This window comes from Marmota marmota, unplaced genomic scaffold (assembly GCF_001458135.2).
Source record: "Marmota marmota marmota unplaced genomic scaffold, marMar, whole genome shotgun sequence".
Classification (NCBI taxonomy): Eukaryota; Metazoa; Chordata; class Mammalia; order Rodentia; family Sciuridae; genus Marmota; species Marmota marmota.
The window spans coordinates 4,142,778-4,168,184 of NW_026000261.1; the positions used below are offsets into that span (position 1 = coordinate 4,142,778).

Here is a 25,407-nt window from a genome sequence, read left to right on the forward strand (position 1 = left end):
GAGGATTTTTTTTTTTTTTTTTTTTGGTAAAGGAAGTCCATGTTTACATGAGGTTAAATAACACTTAGGCAATATGAGTTGATATAACTTTTTTTTCTAGTAGTTCCAATCTCAATCAGTGCTACTGTCAATTCACCCACTCTATAGCCTGGTCAGAAATATGATCATCTTTGATTCATCCTTTACCTCACTGGCTCATTCAGTTTCCTACCAAGTTGGAATCTCTTTACTTCCTAGACATCTCTTCTACCTGTCCCTTGTTTATTTCTGCTTCTTTACTTGGGCTCTCAACAACTTTTTCTTTGCTTTGTAATTTTTTCTATAGAAAAAAATGAACATTTATTAACCTTATTCATTATATATGTGAATCCTAATTCTCTATTTGATTCTCATCATCGTTTGCCTGAGTTATTCCAGCAGCCTCCTAAATGGACTTCCTGTTTCCACTCTCTGCCTATTTCAGTTCAGAGTCCACACCTCTCCAGTGATGCTAGAAGTAGATACCTGATCAAAACATATGATTCTCTGTGGTTCAGGATACCAGGATGATTCCCTATCATCTACAGGGTAAGGCCTAAAGTTTTTGGCATTGAGTACAAGGTTTCTCATGATTCAGCTCTAATTCTCCCCATCACATCTTTTACCACTAGAATCTTCTCATCTAATCAAAACAAACTTAACTGCAGATCAAGATTAGCTTCTGCTTAACAGCTTAGATGCCTCTTCTGTAACTCCAACAAAACCCTCCACTACTGAATCTTTGTTCAATAAACACTGAATACATTAGAGTCCTAGGCATATGATGTCAAGTCTTTATCTGGAATGTCCTTCCCATTTTTCTTCAGGATAGGCTTCTATTCATGCCTTAATACTCAGATGTTTCCTCTTTGAGGAAGTTATCCCTGATCCCTTTGAATAAAGTCAGTAACTTACCCTCTCTGTGCTACTACTATATTTTTCCTCTCTCACTCTTTAGTTTTTCCTTTTTTCCCCCTCTCCTTATTGGATCATTTTATCCATCTGTTTGCTATCCCCTTTGACACAGTTTCTTAAAGACAGGAGTCATGTCGTATCACCTCTGTATCCATAGTGCCTTCTTCCTCAATGCTGTTTATAAAATATATCAAATATTCAGTGAATATTTATTTAATTGAATTCAATTAAAATTAGGCATTATCTTTTATAAATGCCTCATAGTTTAATATGGGATAAAGAATATATGTTACATGAGCTGTCTCTATAGAATACCACCCACTTGGCAATTTCTGAGTTGCTACTTTAGTTTTCAAGTTGTCTGAAGATTTCCACATCACTAAAAGCCATATTTTTCAAGTCAGTTATTAATGGGTAAGTGCCTGACCCTTTTTTTCCCTAATGAAACGATGATTTTAAAGTCAGTTGAAACCATAGTTTTACTAAGTAGTTTATAGTTTTCTAAGAAAGTTTTACTATTAAGTTGCTGAGCAGACTCTTTTCCATAGACTGATCAAAAGCAAAATAAGCTTCAGCCCAAGCCACTTTCTGAATTATGACCAATTCTTATTGGCGGGGTTCAGTTAATGAGGCTCCATGGTAGTAAATTATTCAACTTTTATTTCCATGGTATGTAGGTTAAAAAAATCTGGAAATAAATCCTTTCATGAGGATTACCAAAAGACAACAATTTTCCTGAGATTCTGCTTCTGAATTTAACTACTGTTCAAATAAAATGGCGTCCCCTCACCCATTACCCTTCACAGGAGAGTGTGTGCTGCCATCTACTGATGTTAGGCAAGGGTATTGAAGGTCTTGTTTACAATCCTGAGTCTCAAATACAATAAAGCAAAAGAAAAACATTGTGATACAATATTTAAAAGGTGAAAAAAATCAGCAAACCAAAATTCAGAGAAAAAAAATGATAGCAACATCAGAACAATTTTCTACCAAAGCAATTCCCTAAACAGAAACCAAACCATTCACTTTCAAGTACAAGGTTTTACAAAATCAGTAAATGCTAGTATTTGGAAAAGAGCTCTCACATTGTGGTTTCATTGGCAGAAAACCCATCAATGCATTCTCTGACATATTAAGCTAATCTGAACTCCTACCATTAAAACATATTCTCTTTGACATAATAAAGGTTTTGACTCCTGAAAAAAAGCAAAATAGTTTCCTAAATTACTATCAGTTCTATCTGAGGATGGCTTAGGAAAGTGAGTTTTGAGTGGGGAATACTGGGGTAGGGGAAGGAAAAGAGGAATAGGTGATTGTAGGACCCTGGAGGAAAGAGGATAAAGACATATTTCCAGCATTGCTTGTTTTGCTGAATGTGCCTTTTTGGAATTTTTAACTAAAATGTAGGACTTTCTTTATTTTCCAACAGATCCAGACAGACCACAATGAACAAGCCAGACTCAGGCGATCTGTCTGTGTAAAACTGAAAGATGATCTGTTCATTTCAGGACTTAATGATCCCTTGGTTTGGCCCCCACAATCAGTATCTGCATGGAAGATGAATAGCCTAGTGGCTCTGTGGTTTGGACTGCCTGCCTCCTAGCAATCAGCTCCCTGAGGCTAAAGGTGAGGATGATTAAATAGAGGCTTCCTTTTCCTCCTGTTAATGTTTGTGGGGTCCACTCTGGAGTGGGTTGTAGGCCATCCTTTTCCTTCTCTGTCTCCCTTTACCCACTCCTTTGTCTCTCAGCATAGGCTCTTCTACTCCTTCCCCAAACTCTAATGATACCCCCAATTCCAAGGTCCTCAATCACTTTTGTATAGAGACAATGCATTTGAAATTATTTTTACTTTAATTCTGTCCTACTTCAAGTACTGAAAAATATGGTGACTCTCACTTTGTGAAAATAGCATAGTAGTCATTTTCATGCTATTGTTTATTTTTTTAGATGTCTTACGTATTTTAACTCATTTAGTCTTCACCCATTACATTCTTAATATCATCTCCAGTTTTTCAGATGAAGAAACTGAAGTTCAGAGAGGTTAAGTGCTTTTGCCAGTGTCACACAGCTAGTCTGTGTCAATGATTCGACCCCAGCTGCCAGGGCTTTAGCTCAGTGATAAAGCACTTGCTTAGCAAGAGCAAGGCCCTGGGTTACATCCCCAGCACATACACTAAAAAATTGTGTATTTCATTGTGTTATATTATTAAGGCTTCATATTCATGTAAGAAAAAACAGTACCTACCAGTTTTTTGAATAACTAACTACTATGTGCCACATACATTTGCTGAGGTTATTTCATGAATCATTCTCATTCAATTATCACAGTGATATAAGGCTAATACTCTTTACTGCTACTATCCCAAGTGATGAAGAAAAGAAAGGTCCACAAAAGTTAAATAACTGGATCAAAGTGATAGAGCTGGTAACAGTGGGTCTGCAACTTGTTTTTTTTTTAAATTTATTTTTAGTTGTAGTTGCACACAATACCTTTGTTTTATTCATTTTTATGTGGTGCTGAGGATAGAATCAAGGGCCTTGCACATGCTAGGCAAGTGCTTTACCACAGAGCCACAACTCCAGCCCCATGGGTCTGCAATTTGAATCAGGGTGTTTCTCACTTCAATGCCTGTCCACAACCAGAGGCTGAACTCTCTAAAATCCACCCCATAGACAGACTTCTTAAATCTAGTTATGATTCTTAACTTCATTTGGCAGATAAGAAATGAAGCTCACTGGGCAAAATGACTTGTCTAAGGTTACCAAGTGTGAGTGTGTTAGTGACAAAGGGCACAGGGAGGGTGATAGCAAAGCAAGGCCGAGACTGTGACATATCTTTCAGCCTGGATCTACTAATTAAGAAACACTCCTCCATTTCTCTACCAGTTCTCCCTGTCAAGATGCGTAGGTATAGCATGAACAGTCACAGATGACCCACTGGCTATAGGAAAAGAGATTTTGAGCCCAAGAATAAAGTCCAATACAGGAAAAAACACTCAATTCTTAATAAAAAATGTTACCAAAGGTAGCTTTTCCCTCTTCATGCTGTTGCTTAGTGCAGAAGTGAAGAAACAAGAAATCATACAGGCCACATTTCCAGCACATTTATAGTTTGCAAGAAAACCAAGAGTTTATCCCAGTAAAATAATGTTTGTCAGCTAACTTAAAAAACATTTAAATGGGGGCTGGGATTGTGGCTCAGTGGTAGAGCGCTTGCCTAGCACGTGTGAGGCCCGGGGTTTGATCCTCAGTACCACATAAAAATAAATAAAAATATAAAGGAATTGTGTCCAGCTATAACTAAAAAATAAATATTTAAAAAACACAACAACAACAACAACAACAACAACAAAACATTCAAATGGGGCTGGGGTTGTAGCTCAGTGGTAGAGTGCTCACCCAGCACATGAGAGGCACTGGGTTCGATCCTCAGCACCACATAAAAATACATAAGTGAAATAAAAGTATTGTGTCACCTATAACTGAAAAATATTTAAAAAAATCTTAAAAGGTACAAATGCATTTTCATTACAATCCATCTAATGAGATTTGAAACAGATACTAAATACCAGTCTGTTTAAGTAAAGCAAGGCTGAAAGATGTTTAAGATCTGATATAATCTCACAGGTCACATCTATGTGTACAGAACAAAGAAAGAAATTAAGGAAATAGTGTAAGTAATTGAACTTAAATTATCCAGGAATTCTTTCATTTCTTCCTTCCATTTTACACAAGAGTTGGGATATGCAAAGCAAAGTGGGTAATGGGAAGAGTGTAAGCTTTGAAGGCATATAGATAAGAGGTAAAAATCTAGTTCTGTCCTTCATTACTGTAATTTGGTGACTTTGTCACTTAAGCCTTTTCAAGCTTACTTTCAGTGATCTATAAAATGAGGACATTCAAATCTACCTCAAGAGATTATGGAGAAAATTAACCCTGATAATGTATGTAAAGTGGGCAGTACAGAAAGTGCCCAGTAAATGAGAATGATTATGGTTGTAATAATAAATGGTCGGTACTGGTGCTAGAAGAATATTTAATCACATAGAGTAAAGTCAGTTTGCTAAAGTCCCACAATTCCAATTGTGAGTGCTCATTAACAACTACAAAGCCAATCTTTGCCTTTCCAAAATACCTCTAGTTCAAAATGTCTCAACTTCAGAACTGATGACATTTGGAGATGAATAATACTTTGTTGTGAAGGGAAATGGAGGGGAAGTATCCTGTGCATTGTAAGATGTTTAGAAACACTGCTTGCCTCTGTCCACTAGATGCCAGCAGCACTCTCTGAATTGTGACAACACTGTATCCAAACTTAATAAAATGTCCCCAATAGAGTGAAATGGTCCTGACCACCACCTCCTCAGAGCCTCCTTGTGGCCTACAGCTGGAATTGCTCTCTTCCTTTTCTCTGTTCCTTTTTAAATTAAAACAATTGCCTGAAAAGAGATTACATCTTATTCTTTGATTGTACCATGCTACTAAATCTTATCTTTCAAAAATAATGTAAGTTTCTTGGTGACAGGACATTATCTTTCCATTGTGTCCTGCAACTTTTTTGTTTGTTTGTTTGGTATTTGGGATTGAACTCAGGGGCACTCAACCACTGAACCACATCCCCAGCCCTATCTTGTATTTTATTTAGAGACAGGGGCTCACTGATTTTATATGAGTTTAATAAGTATGATGCATAGACCTTTGACTCTTTGAAGAACACCTAAATTTTTATCTTCTTGACCCAGAACTGAGTAGAATGTGAGTGTTTTGAAAAACTGGGGTAAAACGTGTATATGCATGGGCTGGGTTGTAGCTCAGTGTTAGAGCACTTGCATAGCATGTATGAGGCGCTGGGTTTGATTCTCAAAACCAAATAAAAATAAATAAATGAAATAAAGGTCCATTAACAACTAAAAATAATAATAATAAAGTATATTTTTTAAAAAATGTATGTGCACAAGCATGTACACAGTAATGACATTGTGGAAGGAGACTATAAGCATTTGCTTGCTCTGCCCCCAATACCAAATAGAAATAATGCTAAATTAAGGGAAAAGGCTGCTTTATTTGTGGTAAGTTGCAATTAGCTATGATGGGCTCTGAGGTTGATTTTTCTATTGTGATTGATCAGTTGGAATGCTTGGAGAAATCATAAGACTATTATATCCCTTTTGATGGTTTAATTTCTTTTTTTATGGGGGGAGACTAGGGATTAAACCCAGAGATATTCTACCCCTGAGGTACATCCCTAGCCCTTTTTTATAGTTTTTTTAAGTTGTTGATAGAGCTTTATTTTATTTATTTGTTTTACCCAGTGCCTTACACATGCTAAGCAAGTGCTCTATCACTGAACCACAACCCCAGCCCTCCATAGCCCTTTTTTATTTTGAGACAATATCCTGCTAAAATGCCTAGGCTGGCCTCAAACTTGTTATCCTCCTACTTCAGCCTTCTGAGTCACTGGGATTACAGGTGTGCACAACTGTGCCTGGATTTGTGGGGTAATCATAAGACAAAATCTCTTATGTGATTTGTTTTGTCATGCTGTTACCCTGACATGTTTTTCAAGTAAAAATATTTTGTTACTGTTAAGTTAGGAGAGTGAGTCACAAACCTTTCATCTCATGACTGTGGGTATCCTGGAGTTCACACAAGCAGATACAAACTTCCAAAAGATCAATCCTCCTTCTAACTAGATTAGTAGAAAGTTTCTCTTGAAGAAAGTAATGATGGGAAAAAAAATAAACAAACTCACTTAGCTTCTCTAGGATCTCCTCATCTGTCATCTTTGATTTTTTCCTTTGCCGATCTGTATTCCTGTACAAAGTACTAGAGTTGGCATTCTCCGCAGAAGGTGGTGTGACTTCTTTATTTGGTGCTGCTGGTGAAGCAATAGATTCAACCACAGAACGAGTATAGATCTATGAAACAAAATAATACAAAGTTCTATAATTAAAACATAGGCCATGGAATAACTATGATATTGAGACACTGTCATCTCATTTAAACATAATTGTTTAGAGTTTTTAGTTTCCTTAATAAGACTTAGAAACTGCAAGAAATAAAATAAAAGTTCAGTAAGTGAGATGGCATCAAATTAAAAAGCTTCTGCACAGCAAAGATAATGATTAGGAGCATGAAGAGAGAGCCTACAGAATGGGAGATCTTTGCCACCTGCTCCTCAGATAGAGCATTAATGTCTGCAATATAAAAAGAACTCAGAAAAATATAAAATATAATATAATTAATGTCTGCAATATAAAAAGAACACATTAATGTCTGCAATATAAAAAGAACACACAAAATAATTAAACACTTTTGTAAAGAAGAAACACAAATGGCCAATAAATATATGAAAAAAAAATTCAACATCTCTAGCAATCAGGGAAATGTAAATCAAAACTACACTGAGATTTCATTTCACTACCATCAGAATATAAATAATAATAAACATTGGCGAAGAGGTGGGGAAAAGGGTACACTCATACACTGTCAGTGGGCCTGTAAATTAGTGCAAATACTCCATAAATCAATATGGAGATTCTTCAAAAAACTAGGTATTGAACTACCATATGACCCAGGTATTCCACTCCTAGTCCATTCTTTGTCCAAAAGATCAAAAATCATCCTATTACAGTGGCACAGCCACATCAATGTTTATAACAGCACAATTCACAACAGCCAAGCTATGGAACCAACCAAAGTGCCCTTTAACAAACGAATGAAAAAATAAAATGTGGTATATATACACAATGGAGTATTACTCAGCCATAAAGAAGAGTGAAATTATGGCATTGCTGCCAAAGGGTATAACTGGAGGTCGACATACTAAGTGAAATAATCCAGACACAGAAAGTGAAAGGTCAAATGATTTCTCTGACATGCGGAAGCTAGACCAAAATAAGGAAAAAACAGAAAAGTGGTAGGGAAAAGGGAATTCTATCAAAATAGAAGTAAGATCAGGGGAGGGAGAAGAGACAAGATAAGGAAAGACAGTGGAATGAATCTGATCGAAATTTCCTATGTAATCACGTGAATACACCACAGTGAATCTCACCTTTATTTATATCTACAAGGCACTAATTAAAAAAAAACTATAAGTAAACTGAATTAGAACAAATTATATTCCATGATTTTATAATTAAAAATGAATTATAATGTTATATGTAACTAAAAAAAACTAATCAAAAATAGCATCAGGGCTGGGGCTGGGGCTCAGTGGTGGAGCACTTGCCTAGCAAGCATGAAGCCCTGGTTTCAATCCTCAGCACCATGTGAAAATAAATAAATAAAATAAAGGTATTATGTCCACCTACATCTAAAAAATAAATATTTTTTTTAAAAAAACACAGCATCATATCTGATACTCAAGTTCTGTGAATATAAGATATGCTACTTAGGTTACTGGTTGATTAATTGTATTCTAAGTCTATGTTCCACAGGTCATCTTCTGAACCATGTAGAAATAATCACTTGTAACTTACTGATTTTGTATGCTCTGGTCTTGGTGCGATAACTGGTGGGGGCTCATTGTCATCTTCTTCTTCCTCCTCTTCTTCATCTTCTTCTTCAGATACAGGAGGAGCTAAAGGAGGCTCAGATGCTGTTTTTGTACTCTTAGAGAAAAAAATTTAAGTATCAGGTATTAATTCTCATTGTTTTTCATCAGAAATGAGAAAACAGAAATGAATATTTAAGCATGTAGGGATAGGAAGGAGCTATGTATTTTACAAATGAGAAGAACCATTTATAATCTGGTGTGCAAGATGTGCTCACATTCAGAGATCAATTTGTTTCACGATGGAATGAACCATTTTTTGTTTTCCACGGAGCTCAAAAACAGTGAACTATTTATTACTTTAGTATTTTAAAGTTAAATGTTTTTGAATCCAATGAGTACTTAAAAATCAAACTGCCATTAAAGCCTCAAATCTGTACTGGATACATTGTCAATTTGTTGACTGATGGTTTGTCAATTTGAGAAGGGCAGAGCATGCATATGGATATTGTATTAATACAGCTCTGCAAATACTCACTAAAAATAAGGAAGCCAGTAAATGTTTCTTCCTTGTTCAGCCTCCTGAAAAGAAGCACTCAGACAGTAATAGAAATGAAGATCTAATCACCTATCCACATAAATAATTGTTTGATATTAACCAATAGGTTAATGTTGATTTACAATAACTAATAAATTATAATAATATCACCAACAATATCAACCACCACCACAATACCTAGGATCATTCATGTTAACACAGGGGCAGAATGGCTGCAAAGTCTATTTTAAAAAAACTAAGGTTATGGTTCTCAAAGTATGGTTCCCAAGTCAACATCATCAAGCAACTTGTTAGAAATGCAAATTATTGGGCTCTTTGCACTTCGGAATCAGAAACTCTGCAAGTGTGGCCCAACAATATGTGTTATAACAAGCTTTACTTGTTATTCTGATGCATTGTCCAATATAGGAACTACCAGCCACATATGGTTATTGAACATTAAAATGCAGGTAGACTGAACTGTGTTCTAAGTGTAAAGTACATTCCAGGTGTTATATACTTAATGTGAAATAATTTGTTTGTTTGTTTGTTTTGGTACTGGGGATTGAACTCAGGGGCACTCAACCACTGAGATACATCCCATCCCTATTTTGTATTTTATTTAGAGACAGGGTCTCACTGAGTTGCTTAGTGCCTCGCAGTTGCTGAGGCTGGCTTTGAACTTGTGATACTCCTGCCTCAGCCTCCCAAGACACTGAGATTACAGGCGAGAACCACCACTCCCAGTCACATGAGATAATTTTAAAAAATGTTTCATTGATACGTATATATTGATGTATTAAAATATTAATTTAATATATTGGATTAAATTAAATATATTATTAAAATTAGTTCAACTATTTCTTTTTTACTTTTCTGAAGTGATTGAAAATTTAAGGTGAATTTAAATTTATGGTTTGTATTTCTGCTGAACAGCTTTATTATAGCTGCTTTGTATTTTTTGTTTTTGTTTTTATGAATTTACTAGTTTATTGTTTACATTACTGGGTATATTGCCCACAGTCATTCTACAATGAATTTTTATTCCTTGAATTCAAAGATCCTGGGGCAGTTATAGGTATACTATAAAGACTATTAGGTCAAAGGACCTCAGTCTGTGATTAAAAATTCAATATGGATTTTCTACAGCAATGTAAATACCTACAGTAGAGTCATAAGGTATAACACATATCTGATAGGAGCTAGCAATATTTATATATTTTGAGAAATAAGGCACCCTAGAATTGATAAACATGTGAAAGAATATTTCCCTGATATAGATGTTAAGTGGTTTATAGATTGAAGTTCATGTGTATTAGACATTGGTTTTCTTATTTAACCACCTGTATTTATTATTAACTTAATCATAATAACTGGGCTATGGTATCATATTATGGCTATAGCAGTAGTAACAAATGTTAACAACACCAAGATACCAGCTTTAAAAAAATCACTTTCTTCTTATGAAACACTATCTGTTCAGGGCAATTCAGTTAGGTGCAGGAAGAAATTACCTTTGGGTTATTGTATTTGTTTTGATATTTTTTTCTTTCTGGAAAGGTGCTCTGTCTTATGATTATTGGAATCAAGAATGTACCTAATGAGGGGCTGGGGTTGTGGCTCAGTAGTAGAATGCTTGCCTGGTATGTGTGAGGCCCTGGGTTTGATCCTTGGCACCACATATAGATAAACAAATAAAGTAAAAAAATCCACTGGCAACTAAAAAATATTTTTTTTAAAAAAAGAATATACCTAATGACAGAATGTTCATATAAATGAAGTAGATTTTTTATAATGTGAAAAATGCTGCTATTTTATCAGTTAGGCAGTATAAACCAGACTTGGGTATAACAAGCTTTATGCCGGCCTATGAAGATGTTTCAGATTAGAAAAAAATCATCAGTTCTAAAAGGACACTATAAAACTATCAAGTAAATTAATCAATCTATAATCAAATGTCTATTGAGTATAATAATACCTCAACATAACCAATTACTTAAATTTAGCATTTACAGAAATTTCATTACATTGAAAACAAATTGTAGGTTAGATTTTCTTATTTAGCAACAATTCTTAAGTATTCACAAAGATTTGCCAAGAAATTATACATAATCATACATTAAATGTTACTTATAACCAAATCATTTCAAAAATCAATATTTTTAAAAACCATTTCAAAAATTTACAGCAACAATATAAAGTGGAGTATAGGAGTTCTTTAATATGGCCTCCAAAAGAACACTTATAAAAATTCTTACTAGGATCAAAGAATGACCCTGCTGGCAAATATTATAACCCAAGGTCTAGACTTCTTGGTCCAATTCTTAGACTGTTGCAAAAACCAATTAGTGCATAATGGCCAAGTAGCTACCTTTCATATTTCAAGTTTCTTTACCATCGGGGACAAGAACCCTAAACTCTACTTGCTTCCCTGACATTCCCTGTCTAGACACTGCTAAGATTCTGTATGTGGTGGTCATTTTTGCTGCTGTAAGTTTAACAAACTTATTTGTTTAACAAGTTTTTGTAGTAGGTTTTTTTTTTTTTTGTATGTGGGGCCTTGTGCATGTGAGGCAAGCACTCTACGAACTGATCTATATCCCCAGGCCTGTAGTACTCGTTTTTGTAGTGTTTCCATATTCTTCCAGGCAGAGAATTACTATGTCTAAAATTTAAAATTGTAAAAATGTAGATAAAAAGTATGACATATTTTTGTCTTATCAAAATTAGAGAGGGTCAAAAATATCATGATGCACACATTGGGACATGGGAGGCACTTATTGACCTTTGTTGGGACAAGGACTCTTAACATTCTGAAAGATTTGGCTCATATCTCCAGAAAAATGCAGGTAGAGACTTTTTTAAACATATACTTTCAACAGTTCATAGAGCTTGTGAAACCATCCCTGAACTCCAAGTTATGAACCCTGATCCAGAGAATGCACCAGAATGTTTTAGGAAACTATCTTTTCTTTGATATTAATATCTAAAGGCCAAAGGAATTGAAAGAAGGATTTTGGATACTTAGATGATAGAAAATATAGTTTGAGGGTCCTTGTTGGTATTTGTTTAAAATTCAGAATTCATAATTTCAATGCAGATCTATTTTTGGAATAGACTCCTGGAATCTGCACCTTAACAGACGTCCCTCGCAATTCTGATGCACACTGAAGGAAAAAAAAAATAACTAGTATATAAACAAACCAGTACTGCAAATCAAAAAAAGAGCAATCTGTCAACTACACATTCAGTTTCTTTAGCAAATGATGGCATATTCATATTAATTGTTTTTAACTTAAATTGGAATAATAGCTCAGGATCCTAAATATAATCAATTCATTTTAATAGCACAATCAAAATATAAAATTTAAAATTGGCTTCAAATTGAAGAGTAGGTCACTGAATAGAATTTGGAATTTAATATACTAATATTAAAGAAACTATATAATAAGTGAGAAGTAAAACAGGCATCTGTTTAAAATATTTAGAAAATATAACATTGCTTCTATTTTAATTTTTATCCAGACTATTAAAGGATGCCAAAACTTGTGATCAGTTCAGGCTGTGCCTATACCGAGTAGTCAGGATCATTAAATTAGATTTTGTACGATAATCTCAATATCTTCCAATAGAAATCTGAATCTCCTGAAAGATAATATGCTTATATTTTAATTCACTCACATATCTTTTTTTTATATATAGATTGAACTGGGGGCAGTCAACCACTGAGTCATATCCCCAGCCCTTTTTATATTTTATTTACAGACAGGGTCTCACTAAGTTGCTTAGGGCCTCACTAAGTTGCTGAGGCTGAGCAGGATATGGCAGCGCATGCCCATATGCCCAGGAGCTCAGGAGGCTGAGGCAGGAGGATCACAAGTTCAAAGCCAGCCTCAGCAACAGCAAGGCACTAAGCAACTCAGTGAGACCCTGTCTTTAAATAAAATACAAAATAGGGCTGGGGATGTGGCTCAGTGGCCGATTGCCCCTGAGTTCAATACCTGGTAGCGCAAAAAAAAAAAAAAAAAAAAAAAGGTAAAAATAAGTTGCTGAGTAAGGGTTTGAACTCGTGATCTTCCTGCCTTAGCCTACCAAGCCACACTCACATATCATTTTAAGCGTACAGCCATATTTGATCTCATCCTTTCCTCTAACATACAATCAGTAATAAAAACATCTCTAGAATTTGAATCTAATTTTCAGTCCTATTGTCACTGTCTCATATCAGGGCTCTGGTTCAGTTGTATACAGTATTTTCCCCACTAGTCTCTCTTCATTTGGTCTCGCCTTCTGTTCTCAATTAATTCTGGACATTTGCTGTTAGATTACACTTCCCAAAGCATAACTTTGATCACTTCACTGTCTGGCTTCAAAACACTTCAAGGGCTTCCCAATGCATACTGGAAAAGTCAGATTCCTAAAAATACCATTTAAGGGTCTCTGATTTTAGCCCCATGTTTTCTTTCACAGTTTCACTCCTGTGTTACCTTTTCTTGTATCCAGACTTTATTCAAACCTATGACTTTTGTTTCTGTGCTCTCCTCACCATCGTGCACTTTCCTCAAACTTTTCCTTTTGCTTAGAATGCCCTTCCCCATTTTCACAAATCCAAATCTCATCCTGTCTAAAATAAGGTCTAGCTCCAATCCCAATTTTTATATGATTCATTTTCTAATTCAGCATTCAAAAACTATATAGCAAGTGCTTATTAGGTACTAAGCAATGAGTTTAACCTCTCAGAGACAAGTGCCTACTTCCTTTCCATCCCCATCTTAAAATAATCTCTTTTCTCTGCATTTTCATAGCAAATTGATATATTCCATGGCATATTAATAGACACATTTGATACTATATATTTAATAAACATACTTAATGCTATCCATATTATATTATGCTTCTTTATGTTCACACTTATTTACTGTACCACACTGAACTCCATACTTCTAAACTTATGCTAAATAAGAAAACATCTAGCTGCTTTATATCCAAAAAACAAATCCACTTTTTTTCTGATTTAATGGAATATTTGTCCATGATATAGACTTAATTCTATATGCAAAACCAACAGAAGCGATCTCAAAAGAAACAGTATATATTTCAGGGGAAAATAAAAACCAGTACACAGATTATCCTAGCAGGTTGGTGTTTAAAATAACTGACCTAAAAACAATACCTAGGCCTGGGATTATAGCTCAGTGGTATAGTGCTTGCCAAGCACATGTGAGGCACTAGGTTTCATCGTCAGCAACACATAAAAATATATAAAAATAAAGGTATTATGTCCATCTGTAATTTAAAAAAATTAAAAGAACCAATATCTAGTTCTTGGCCAGGATTGCACAAGTATGATACTAATTAAATTAAAGGAGGTAAAGTCTGTGTTGATAGGGGATGTTAACATTCTTTCTTACTTTCCTAAGCTCTCATGGCAAAGAAGAAAGAGGAGAGAGAAATAGCTAGTTGGATAGGGAGAACAACAATCTGTTGTTTTTTCGATCATATGGTAATTCTTTTTTTTAATTTTTGAGAACCTGCCATACTATTTGTTGTGCTCTGGAGATGAAGAATCCTTCAAAAACTTATGTGTGAGATGGTGTAAGAATTCTCAGGTGACATGATAAGATTATGAGACGTGTAACCTAATTAGTGGTAAATCCACTGATATGGATTAAGTGTAGTCAGGTAGAGTATAGCTGGAGGAACTAGGTCAATGGGGCTGTGCCTTTGGCATTCATAATTTGTCATTGGGGAGCTTGAGTTCTCTCTCTGCTTTCTGGTTGCCATTCTAAGCTGCTTTCTTCCACCATGGCCTTCTGCCATGATGTTCTGTCTCAGCTTGGGTCCAGAGCTAGGAAGTGAGCAAACCATGAACTAAACCTCTAAAACAGTGAGCCAAAAGGAACTGTTCCCTCTAATTTTTTCTGTCAGGTCTTTTAGTCACAGTGATAAAATGCTAACTAAAACTTTTAAAGGCTAACTAAGCCATTATTCTTCACCACTTATGATCTACTATTGTCACATCCACCCAGGGTGATTTCAAGCAGGCCAACAGTTTTCTTCTACAAAAAGGGAAAAATCAGCCTGGCAATCCATGACTCTTTGGATAAAAAATAGGGGACTTTTGCTAATGTCAATTATTTTACCCCTGAAGAAGCATGTATGTCAGGAAATAGTTTCAATCAGTGTATTAGAATGAAAATTCATAGAAAAGGAAACTTTGCCTAAGATCATTTCCTCTTTAATGTATGTGAATATTATTTCAGATACTATAGCACTTCCAAGAACTAGGTTACATTTATTCCAGTTGGTTCTCCAATACACCTACATGACTTTGGGCAAAGTCACCTCCTACAATGTGCCTCAGTCTGCTGAAATAAATTACACTAAAATGTTGTGTTGTGACCTTAGACAAGTTATTTCTATCCTCAGTTCCCTCATCTATAAAGTAAATCTTAGTTGAGTTGTAGGAAAGATGAAGCAAGTATAAAATATTAACCCACATTGTACATTTTAAGTGTTCAATAAAAAGAAGTTGTTATTAATATGGTTTTTATTTTTAAGATTCTATACATAGAGAAAGAAAAACATTTGTCCATGTAAAGACAAATGAACATGAATTTTCACAGTATCTTTATATGTAATAGCCTCAAACTGGAAATAATCTGGAAAGTCTTCAGTGGGTGAGTGACTAAACAAATAATGTCATAATTATACCATGGAATACTACTACTCAGCAATAAAAGGAACAATCTAGTGATACACAAACTAGTGGCTGAGGATTAATTGTGATCAGTCATGAGAGATTTTACTGGGGCATTCTAAGACTTGATCGTGGTGATGGCAGTACAGGTGTATAAATTTACTAAAACTCGTTGTATCCTTAAAATTAGGGAAATTTTATAAATGTAAGTCATACCCTTAAAAACTGTTTTGTGAAGATTTTATATCTAAAAACTGGATTATGCGATTATATTCTATTGGATCTTAGGGAACCCTGATTATAACAAAGAGTCTTTAATTTTTCACTTACCGAAGGATGTGCTGCTATGTATCCATGTGCACTTTTATCTGAAAAGTGAGAAACAAAAAGTTACCTTTATTTCATGAAGACGACCTCATTTAGAAAAATAGAAAAAAAAATATCTTTGAGCAGAAGGTAATTCTTCAATTTAGCATTAAATATCATTATGACAAATGATACCTTTTTTAAAAAAATAACTCACACGATTACAACCTCACCATGTTCTCACCAAGTCATTTTACAACCTATAGTAAAAGCTCCCAGGTCTTCAGTGTACCTCATCTATAAGGAGGAATATCAAGATTACCTATTCCTAACTGTTATGATTCTATACATCAATATCCATGATTTATTTTCTTTCCTCTCTTCCTTCTGTCCTCCCTTAAAAATTCCCATCTTCTCATCCTCTTCTCCAGTCAGTCAGTTTCCACACTAGAGCATTCAGAAAACATATGTTGAGGGTCTGAGGTTGTGGCTCAGAGTTAGAGCACTTGCCTAGAACGTGCAAGGCCCTGGGTTCAATCCTCAGAACCCCATAAAAATAAATGAATAAAATAAAGGTATTGTGTTCAACTACAACTAAAAAATAAATATTTTTTAAAAAGAAAACATATGTTGAATTTCACTCAGCTAAGTATAATGCAGGAACTCTGATACTATTGAGTTTTGCCATAGTGCCCAGGAGTTCATATTTTTAAGTTAAAATAATTCAGCATCTAGAAATAAGGTGCTAAACAGCAGTGACTACTTGGAGCAAAAAACAAACTCTGAGAAACTGAAGGGTATTAATGGTTATACTGAAATGATTTCTTGAATGCATTTTCAGTTCTGATAGCCTATTGGAGGCCCATTCCTATTGTCTAAGCATTAAACACTGTTGATGTATCAACAGACTCTCTCAGGCATTTCATTCCACATGGTACACTAAAATATCATAAAAATGTTTCCTTAATGGTTTTCTTTTTAGAAAAAAAAATTTAGGTTTTTAACATTGGATGGTAGTTAAATAATCCTCTCATATCAAAAAGTCCCACTTAGTGTATGAATTGCCAAGTGCCTTCAAGTCTGAGCTTTGATATTTGACATGGCCAAATCAGACAATCCTCCACTTCCAAGTACATCCTTGTACTATTCCCAAAGAGATCTCAAGCCTGCCCTATATTAAATCCAATGACAAGCCACAGGAGGTCCTTATGGCTAGGATACTATTGATAGCATTCCCTTTATTCTTTGGATATTTAATTATACTAGAGAGATGATCCAGATCACTTTTCTCAAAATGTGAAAGTATTATTTGGGATTAGGTTTCTTTTGGTTGTTTATAGTGCACATTTGAACATCAAATTTCCAAACCAAGGCCGGGTCTACACACTAGCAAATTAAAGCACAATTTGGCAGTATGGCTATTTCAATCTTTTTAAATAATAAGAAGTAGTTCCTTTTTTCAGTCTGATATTGGGATCTGATCAAAGTAACCTGACAACCACAAAATTTATTCTGTGTCATCATGATATAAATCATTGAGTCTAAGGGGTGCAATGTATTTCCATTGATTATGGTTCGATCCAAAACCTCTTACTTCATGAACCCATCACAAGGCCTGATCATAAGATACCGAGTATCTTCCTAAGAAGAATTGTGATTGCTAATTCAAGTTTACCATTACTGCTTCACTCAACAATTTCCCTACTTGGGTTCTGCAAAAACAGCCAATTAAAATAAATCTTCTAACATCAAGCCCAAATTCCAATTTGTCTTTTTGGTTTACTTATGGTGAATCCATTCAGAGAAGGTACTGGAACTGACTTCAAAAGTTCTACAGACATTCTGTTCTAATCATGAGATTCTAAGACTAGAATGACTTTTTTACCTTTTGATGCACCAGAATTTCTCTTACCTCCTGATGTAAAACTCATGTATTTCTGGTTATTGACGGTTTCTTTGGAATCATAGAATTTGAGAACATCAAGAACGGCTTGTGGGTTCTTCTTTTGTTCCAGTTTTGTTATGTTGGAGGTTTGGAGTAATCTTGCCCATTGCTCAGGAATTCCCTGTGGACAACCAAAGGGAAAAAATGGCAGCTGAGAACATATGGCAGTGGCAATTTCATGTTCCAGTAAAGTTCTTCACCAAGAAGCCCATGCTACCTGTAGGATTACACTTGGGAAACTGAAGTTACATTCTAGATTTAACGTTAGTAACTTAATAATGCAATCATTCTCTTCTCTAATTAAAACACATAGGTAAAACTAGGATCCAACTTAAAAAGGGTGGGTGGGAGTATGACTGTGATAGAAAAAAAAAAGCGCATGAAAATCACCTCCATATTGACTCTGCTCATCCATGAAATGATGTTTACAGCTTAGCTTATTTTGTTCTGGTGACTCAGGGCAGACATAGCAAGACTTCTCTAAATTTGTGCACAACATAGTATAGTGCAGATCAATGGGTTTTATATGACTGGAATAACATAAGCTATTTCTGTGCATGTTGCAATCAGAATATGCTTTAGAATAAAAGGAAAGCCTCACCCTTGGTCAGTTTACACTTTGTGATTACAAAATTCAATTTTTTGGGACTACAGCTTTAATATAAAGTCAAATTGGGAGGAGATCAAACTAGAATTGTGGAGGAGCAATGACCATTGAGATGCTAAATAGTAAACATTAATGCTGCTTTGGGGATTTTCCCTGCAGCTTTCTCCAGGGTATGCCTCCTCCTCTCCTCCCTCCCTCCCTTCCTCCCCACTTCATTTATTGGTCACATAGAACCTGGGGACTATGAAAACCATGCCAAAACCTTGTGAAAATTTACAATAATCTGAAGTATTTAGAGCAGAGAGGAGGGAGTATTTGAAAATCTTACCAAGGAGAATTGCAAAAAATTACAGAGAAGTTAGTTTTGCATTAAGCATCCAACATTCTTTCCTACATCTTCAGCCTACGTCCCCATTTCATAATTGTCCAAACTCCAAGAGCAACTTGGAGAGAGAAACAGACACACTATTCCTGAAGTGCATCCAGGCACAATTTATGTGGCTTTGTCCTATGAAGTCTCGGCAAAACAATGTGTGACGTGGGCCTCCAGAGTTTGGGAATGACAACAAAAAAGTGAGATAAGCCAAGCAACAACTCTACTGCACACACATGAACCTGCTGCTGCAGTGCTATGACATCTCAAAGAAGCACTTTGATGCAAGCTTCTTTTGGGCCTGTGACGCACCTCTGGGAGCTTCCCTGGGCACATCTGTGAGCCATAGAGATCTGGCTGTAATGGACGTAAATAAAGAAAGAAAAGAAAGTTAAAACAGAATGTGGGACAACTTAGAAGGTGGGAGGAGATGAAACCAATGGGTCTGAATGGGGGGGTCCCTTTTAAAGTGGGGCGGTTATGAAAATAGGGAGGTATTAACTAAATCAGGGACAGGACAGGCTACAGGACAACAGATTTAAGAGAACAGAGAAAACGACAATGTTCCAAAGTTTGGAATTATAATTCCACTTTTGGCCAGGTGCTTACTTCATAAATAGGCAATAATAAGAATTACCATTAAATGATTGGAGAAATTACTAAAAGCAGAAACATGAATTTGGAGGGAAGAAGAATGGCATCATGAAAAGCTTTGACAATAATTTGTAAGTTGTTTTTATATAACTTGGTGATCACACGTAGCCCAATGGCCATGTGATTAACTTACAAATTTCAATTCCCAATTCTAGTTAACCAATTTAAATTTCACATTGAAAGTGTCTCTCTGACTAAAATTCAGAGAATGGATATAAGGCAATGCTGAATTTTTGTTCTCATTGATGTAATTCTTCTATATTTTATTGCTAAAGTCATGGCTGGCTTACAGAAAACTAGGTAAAGGATGTTCCCACACAGCCAGACTCTATGTTTAAGATTCTTACACACTTGAGACTGGGGAAAGGGAAACAATTTCTTTTCAGACCATATATGAATAATTTACATTTTAATACTACAGTTCCAAATCCCACTTCCCAGAAAATAAGGTCTGATATAAGGTACAGCGTTGTCTAAAAATATTCAAATGCTACAGAAACATGCTTTGACCCAACTGGTTTGATTTGGGATATATGTCCTTGATTCCTGGCATTTGGGGTTACTCCAAGCACAGTGAAACAACACTTTTACATGCATTCATCACGCAGTTTGATGCTAAAGCCTTAAGCCAAAAATTGGAACTCAGGAGCCCATGCATGATCCCAGTTCTGATTCTAAGTGCAATTAATAGCATTTGGTTAATACTGTAATGGCCAAAGGAGGTATTAAGTGTTACAAATCCAGGTATGCATTGCACATAACCACTAAAGCAGACTTCACTGGCATGATCATTACCATATTCATTAGAATATTTGCAGTTATTTATACATCCCCAGGGTACTTCTAAACTTCTGTGATAATAGTCATGTGATCACTAGACAGCAGAAAAAAATGCTGTCAATTGCAGGAGATCTTCCAGACAACTATACTTACCACATAACTACACTGATTATGTAATTTCTTTTTTCTAAGTTGAGGCAAACCAGTTTATCAATGAAACCTGACACTTAAATTTGAACGTATGCCACAGAGGCACATGAATCAGAAAGCCATCTCGTTACTCCAAATTGAGGCACTAATCTCAAAGGTTAGACAGCTAATGGAGACCTAAGAGCATCAGAAGCAGGAGCACATATCAATTCCTGACCATATATACAATAACAAGTAGATGTACATCAAGCTGGGGATTGTCCAGTGTAGCCCAGGAGAATGGTAGCATGATATAACAGGCCAAGCATTATCTTATCATAAGAAAAGATAATTTATATCACTCATACCATTTTTCCCTCTGATTGACTTGAAGCGACCGTCACAGGTCTAGAGGTCTGGAAAGGGGAGTTCTGAAGTATTTGGGACAAAAATGGTAATATAAAGGGTAAGGACTTGTAATAATTTAATACCAAAAAAAATCTCACCTCCCAACCTAATTTTAGCTACAGCATCCAAGTATATGACCAGATATACAAGGTTATATAGACCAATTAGCCACAGTTTAATCACCAAAGCAACAGACCAAACCAGTGTCCAAATATTCAAAATACCAGGCCCTTTGTAAGACAACTGGATTAAACAATTCAAGAAATTGCTAAACATTCAACCTCAACAACAACAATAATCAAATTTAGTGATATGATCCTTCCAAAACACAATGACTTAGTGGTACTGTGGCAATTAAGACCTACAAAATCCTACTAATTAAATTACTTTTTACAGTGTATTATCATTTGGCATTTTAAAAGTTAAACAAATAAATAGTATAGAAAATGTAAATCATGTTAAGATGGTAAAAAATAGGCAGAATTTGATATATTTAAAAATTACAAGTGGGTACGTCATTATAAAATATCATCAAGATGACAGTAAAATGCTTCATATTTCTAAATTTACTTTCTGTCTATATAGTTAATAGATTTATGTCATTTGGCTCCATCAAAATAGTTGTTTTATTTAAAAATTGGTGGGGGATTGTTTTAATGGATTTGGTTGTATCAAACTATTTTTCATGATTGAAAAGATTGCCCATATATCCCACATATCCCACATATCCCTCTGATTGGTTCACTGTATTCTAATTAACAACAAAATGAAAATAGCTAGTGCTACAGTCAGCAAGATGGTGGTGATTCACTTCCTTCATTTCCATCCAGAACTTAGTAACAATAACAATAACAACAAAAAGATAAAGATGGAGAGATTGCATCACAAGATGGCAAGTAAGTTGGAAAAAAGTAGAAACAATAAAACATTGGAAGGAAGCAAAATATCACATGGAAGAGCTAGAAAAGAAAATTTTCACATCAGAAAAAAAAAGAAAAATATGGGATGACAACAATAAAACTAAGAGAAATTCAAACAGAAACACAGAGGGGGAAAAGGGTCAAAATTGAAAAGATAAAGTTATAAAAATAAAATAGGTAAGAGTTGTTAGATAAAATTTCTATAAATTTTGAGAGGTTTTCCTGTTTCAAATGTCAGAAAAATAATTGTAATCTCTTTAAAATGTAAAAATTGTCCAGATTATAAAAATTACTTTTATGTGATGGGGATAATGTGATAGTAGTGTTGATAGTGAAGTTATATTTCTAAAAGTCCCTAACAGAATATGTATATTTTTCTACCCAAGGGCACTTTACCACTGAGCTACATCCCCAGTCCTTTTTACACTTTATTTTCAGAGAAGGTCTCACTAAATTGCCAAGGTTGGCCTTGATCTTATCATCCTCCTGCCTCAGGTTCCTGAGTTGCTGGAATTGCAGGTATGTGCCACCACATCTCACTCTAAGAGAATATTCTGACAATATAATAAAGGTTGGGCTCAAACTCAAGACCATTTGAGTAATGTCTCTGACTTTTTTTTAACTGTTGATGGACCTTTATTTAATTAATTTATTTATATGTGGTGCTGAGAGTCCATCCCAGTGCCTCACACATGCTATGCAAGTGCTCTACCACTGAGCCACAACCCCAGCCCAATGTCTCTGACTTTGATGATGAAATTCATTAAATCCTACCTATCTCAATTTTACAGTGGCATTATTTCCTAACACTCTCTTCTGCATACTACTGAGAACACAGGATTAATTAGTCCACACCACTTTATGAGGCCAAGATGTTTACTGTTTGCATTTCATTCTTATAGCTTACTTTCAGAATTGAACAAATAAGATAATGTGGTTGTCAATTCAATAGCATTATTTGCTTCTCCAAATCAAATTGACTTGCTCCTTCTTTTTCTTATCGCTTAATCATATGATATAGTCTATTCACTAGCCATCATGGTATGAGAAATGAAATTTAACTGTTTGATATTGACATTTCTTTCTGGTTTAACAAGCCAAGATTTGATGGTAATGGTTCTATTAAAGATTTTCTCCCAAAATGTATTCAAAATTACTCATTGTTTCAGAAAGCACATTTGATTGAGTTCCTTACTAGCAGAGAAAAAAAAAGTAGTTGATCTTCCTAGGGAATATTTTTAGCAATATCTTTTCCCTCACCTTTCTAAAAGAGGTGCCAAATCTTTTTCTTAAAAAGAAAATATAAAATGGCATACATCTGAGATCTTGTGCTCTATGAGCACTACATATCCAAAGAATGGATTGATATATAGCTATGGTGTATCCACAGAATTCTGATTGGTATTTGCTATACATAGTAAGTGTGTGTGTGTGTGTGTGTGTGTGTGTGTGTGAAGTAAACATATAACCACTAAAACGTACATGATGTATCAGTATTTCTCCTTGAAACATGGAGTTTGTTGTTTTGAATGTCTACAAAATGTATCTATTAATAATCTAATGTTGGGCATGATAGCACATGCCTATAATCCTAGCAACTCAGGAGGTTGAGGCAGGATTATCACAAATTCAAGGCTAACCTTAGCAACTTACTGAAATTTGACAAGACCCTGTCTCAAAATAATAATGATAATATTAAAAAAAAAAACGGTCTATAGATGTAGTAGTGGTAAAGCACCACTGGTTTCAATCCCCAGTAGAAAAAAAAAACACAAGAAACAAAACAAAATGCTAAAAATAATCTATGTACTTGAAATCAAATAGAAGATTAAGTTAATTTTATAGAGCTTTTTGGTTAGTGCAGTTAGCTCATCTGTGTAATTCAGGTCCTAATGTAAAGCCTGAATTATTCAGATCAACTGTCATCACTGGTCAAATTGAGTAGATGATTCTCTGATTCACTTCACATAATAAAGAACAGGTTCAGGCAGGGTCTCCTTACCAAGACTACATTTTCTGTGCTATGGTAAATTAATATTTTCAACCAACTTGAAGACTATACAGGGATAAGATATTTCTGTTAAGATGGAACTAAATAATTTTGTCAATATTGTTGCCAACTTCTACTGCATCTATAATTGTGTATGAAAAGTCCATTTTTCTTGGAATCATCAAAAACTTTGAGTCTGACATTTGGGGACATGGCAAATCTTGATTGACACTATTTTTATAAAGGATTTTTTTTCATGGCTTACAAAACAAAATAAGGAGCTTACTTACAGTGAATTCCCCGGTGACTGCATCAAACCCCACATGAATCGTATGCTCAAAGTCTGAAGGAAGAGAGATCTCTGGGCGCTCTTTCTCCTTCTTCTTATTGGCTAAAGGCAAAATGTTAACATGCATTTATTTGGGGTATAGTTTTGTCTTCCAAAGTGTACAACTAGGTTCATCAAAACAATTCTAAAGTTGAAAGACAATTGATTCCCCTACAATTTTAATAATACTTAATTCCAGAAATTCCAATTATTTGTAGAAGTGGCTGAGATTTAGATGAAAATATTATGTTGAAATCATTTAAAAATTTATAAAATATAATTCAAACAAAACCTCCATTAGAGTTGATTTATTTAATTTACCAATCTAATGAAGTAAATTGACAGGTGTGAGTTTATTGTGTTTAACTGGTTTTATCGGGTCAAATAAGAAACTCATTACATTCAAGTCAAGCTAAGGCTTAGTATTAGAAAGAATAGAAAAGTACTTCAGCTATCTATAGAACTAATATGGATTTTTTCCATGTTAACATTAGCTAAAGTGGCTGGAAGTTTCTCAATTTACATATTTACATTATGAAGTGTATCATAATCTTCTTGGAACAAACATACTATTACAAGTAATGATGTTATAAATCTTTTTCTATCTTTAAAACCATTTTTAATCATTTCCCACACAACACAATCCCAGTAACAATTAAAAAATGTTACTTGTTACTGAATAAATTTTATTAGCTTTTGAAACCTCAAATTAGGTCTTTGGTTTAGTTTTTCTAATCCATAACTATTTTTTATATCCCCATTATATTCTGTCATGTTAGCCATTTGAAATCATTGCCTTTCTCAAGTAGCAGATTTTTCATGGTGACATAATTATGAATAAATGTATTGGTATTTAATAAGTCAAATGCCTTTAAAGATAACATTACTGAAGAAATTAAGTTAGGAACTATAAGGAAAGTAATATATCTGGAAATGATTCCCAGAAGGAAAGTACCATGGAAACATTTTTAAATGGTCTCTAGTAGCATCAGTAAAAGACATATCAGCAGATTTGAGCATATATCTCTCACAAGAGTGTATTTCACACTGAAAAAATAATAATACTCACCTTCCTAATACTGAGCAAGTCAATGTGAACCTGGTTTACCTAGTTGAAACTAGATGATCCCTTCGCCCAAGTTACAGGAAATATGCAATTAACCATATACAAATTACTTCAGGTTACTTACTGGTTTTGTAGGTTACATGTGATAAATTTTAAAATGAAAACCTTTCATATCAATATCAGGCTTATGGCTTCTTTTCTCTTTCCGTTCTCTTACACTGCTCTCTATGTTC

At 34.8% G+C, this 25,407-nt stretch overlaps 1 protein-coding gene across 20 annotated transcripts in view; it reads right to left on the bottom strand.

The window, feature by feature from the left end:
- Pak3 (p21 (RAC1) activated kinase 3) overlaps positions 1 to 25,407 on the bottom strand; it is a 251,415-nt gene that overhangs the window by 48,087 nt on the left and 177,921 nt on the right. For 14 of the 20 annotated variants that reach the window (XM_048796901.1, XM_048796903.1, XM_048796900.1 and 11 more), the window contains 7 exons: positions 24,071 to 24,171; positions 20,831 to 20,893; positions 19,212 to 19,256; positions 17,887 to 18,040; positions 15,999 to 16,036; positions 8,417 to 8,548; positions 6,688 to 6,853 (listed from right to left, as the gene is read on the bottom strand). In XM_048796901.1, coding sequence (XP_048652858.1) covers positions 6,688 to 6,853; positions 8,417 to 8,548; positions 15,999 to 16,036; positions 17,887 to 18,040; positions 19,212 to 19,256; positions 20,831 to 20,893; positions 24,071 to 24,171 — 699 coding nt within the window. The remainder of the gene's footprint in view (positions 1 to 6,687; positions 6,854 to 8,416; positions 8,549 to 15,998; positions 16,037 to 17,886; positions 18,041 to 19,211; positions 19,257 to 20,830; positions 20,894 to 24,070; positions 24,172 to 25,407) is intronic. The other 6 variants (XM_048796906.1, XM_048796907.1, XM_048796908.1 and 3 more) reach the window with 3 other exon arrangements.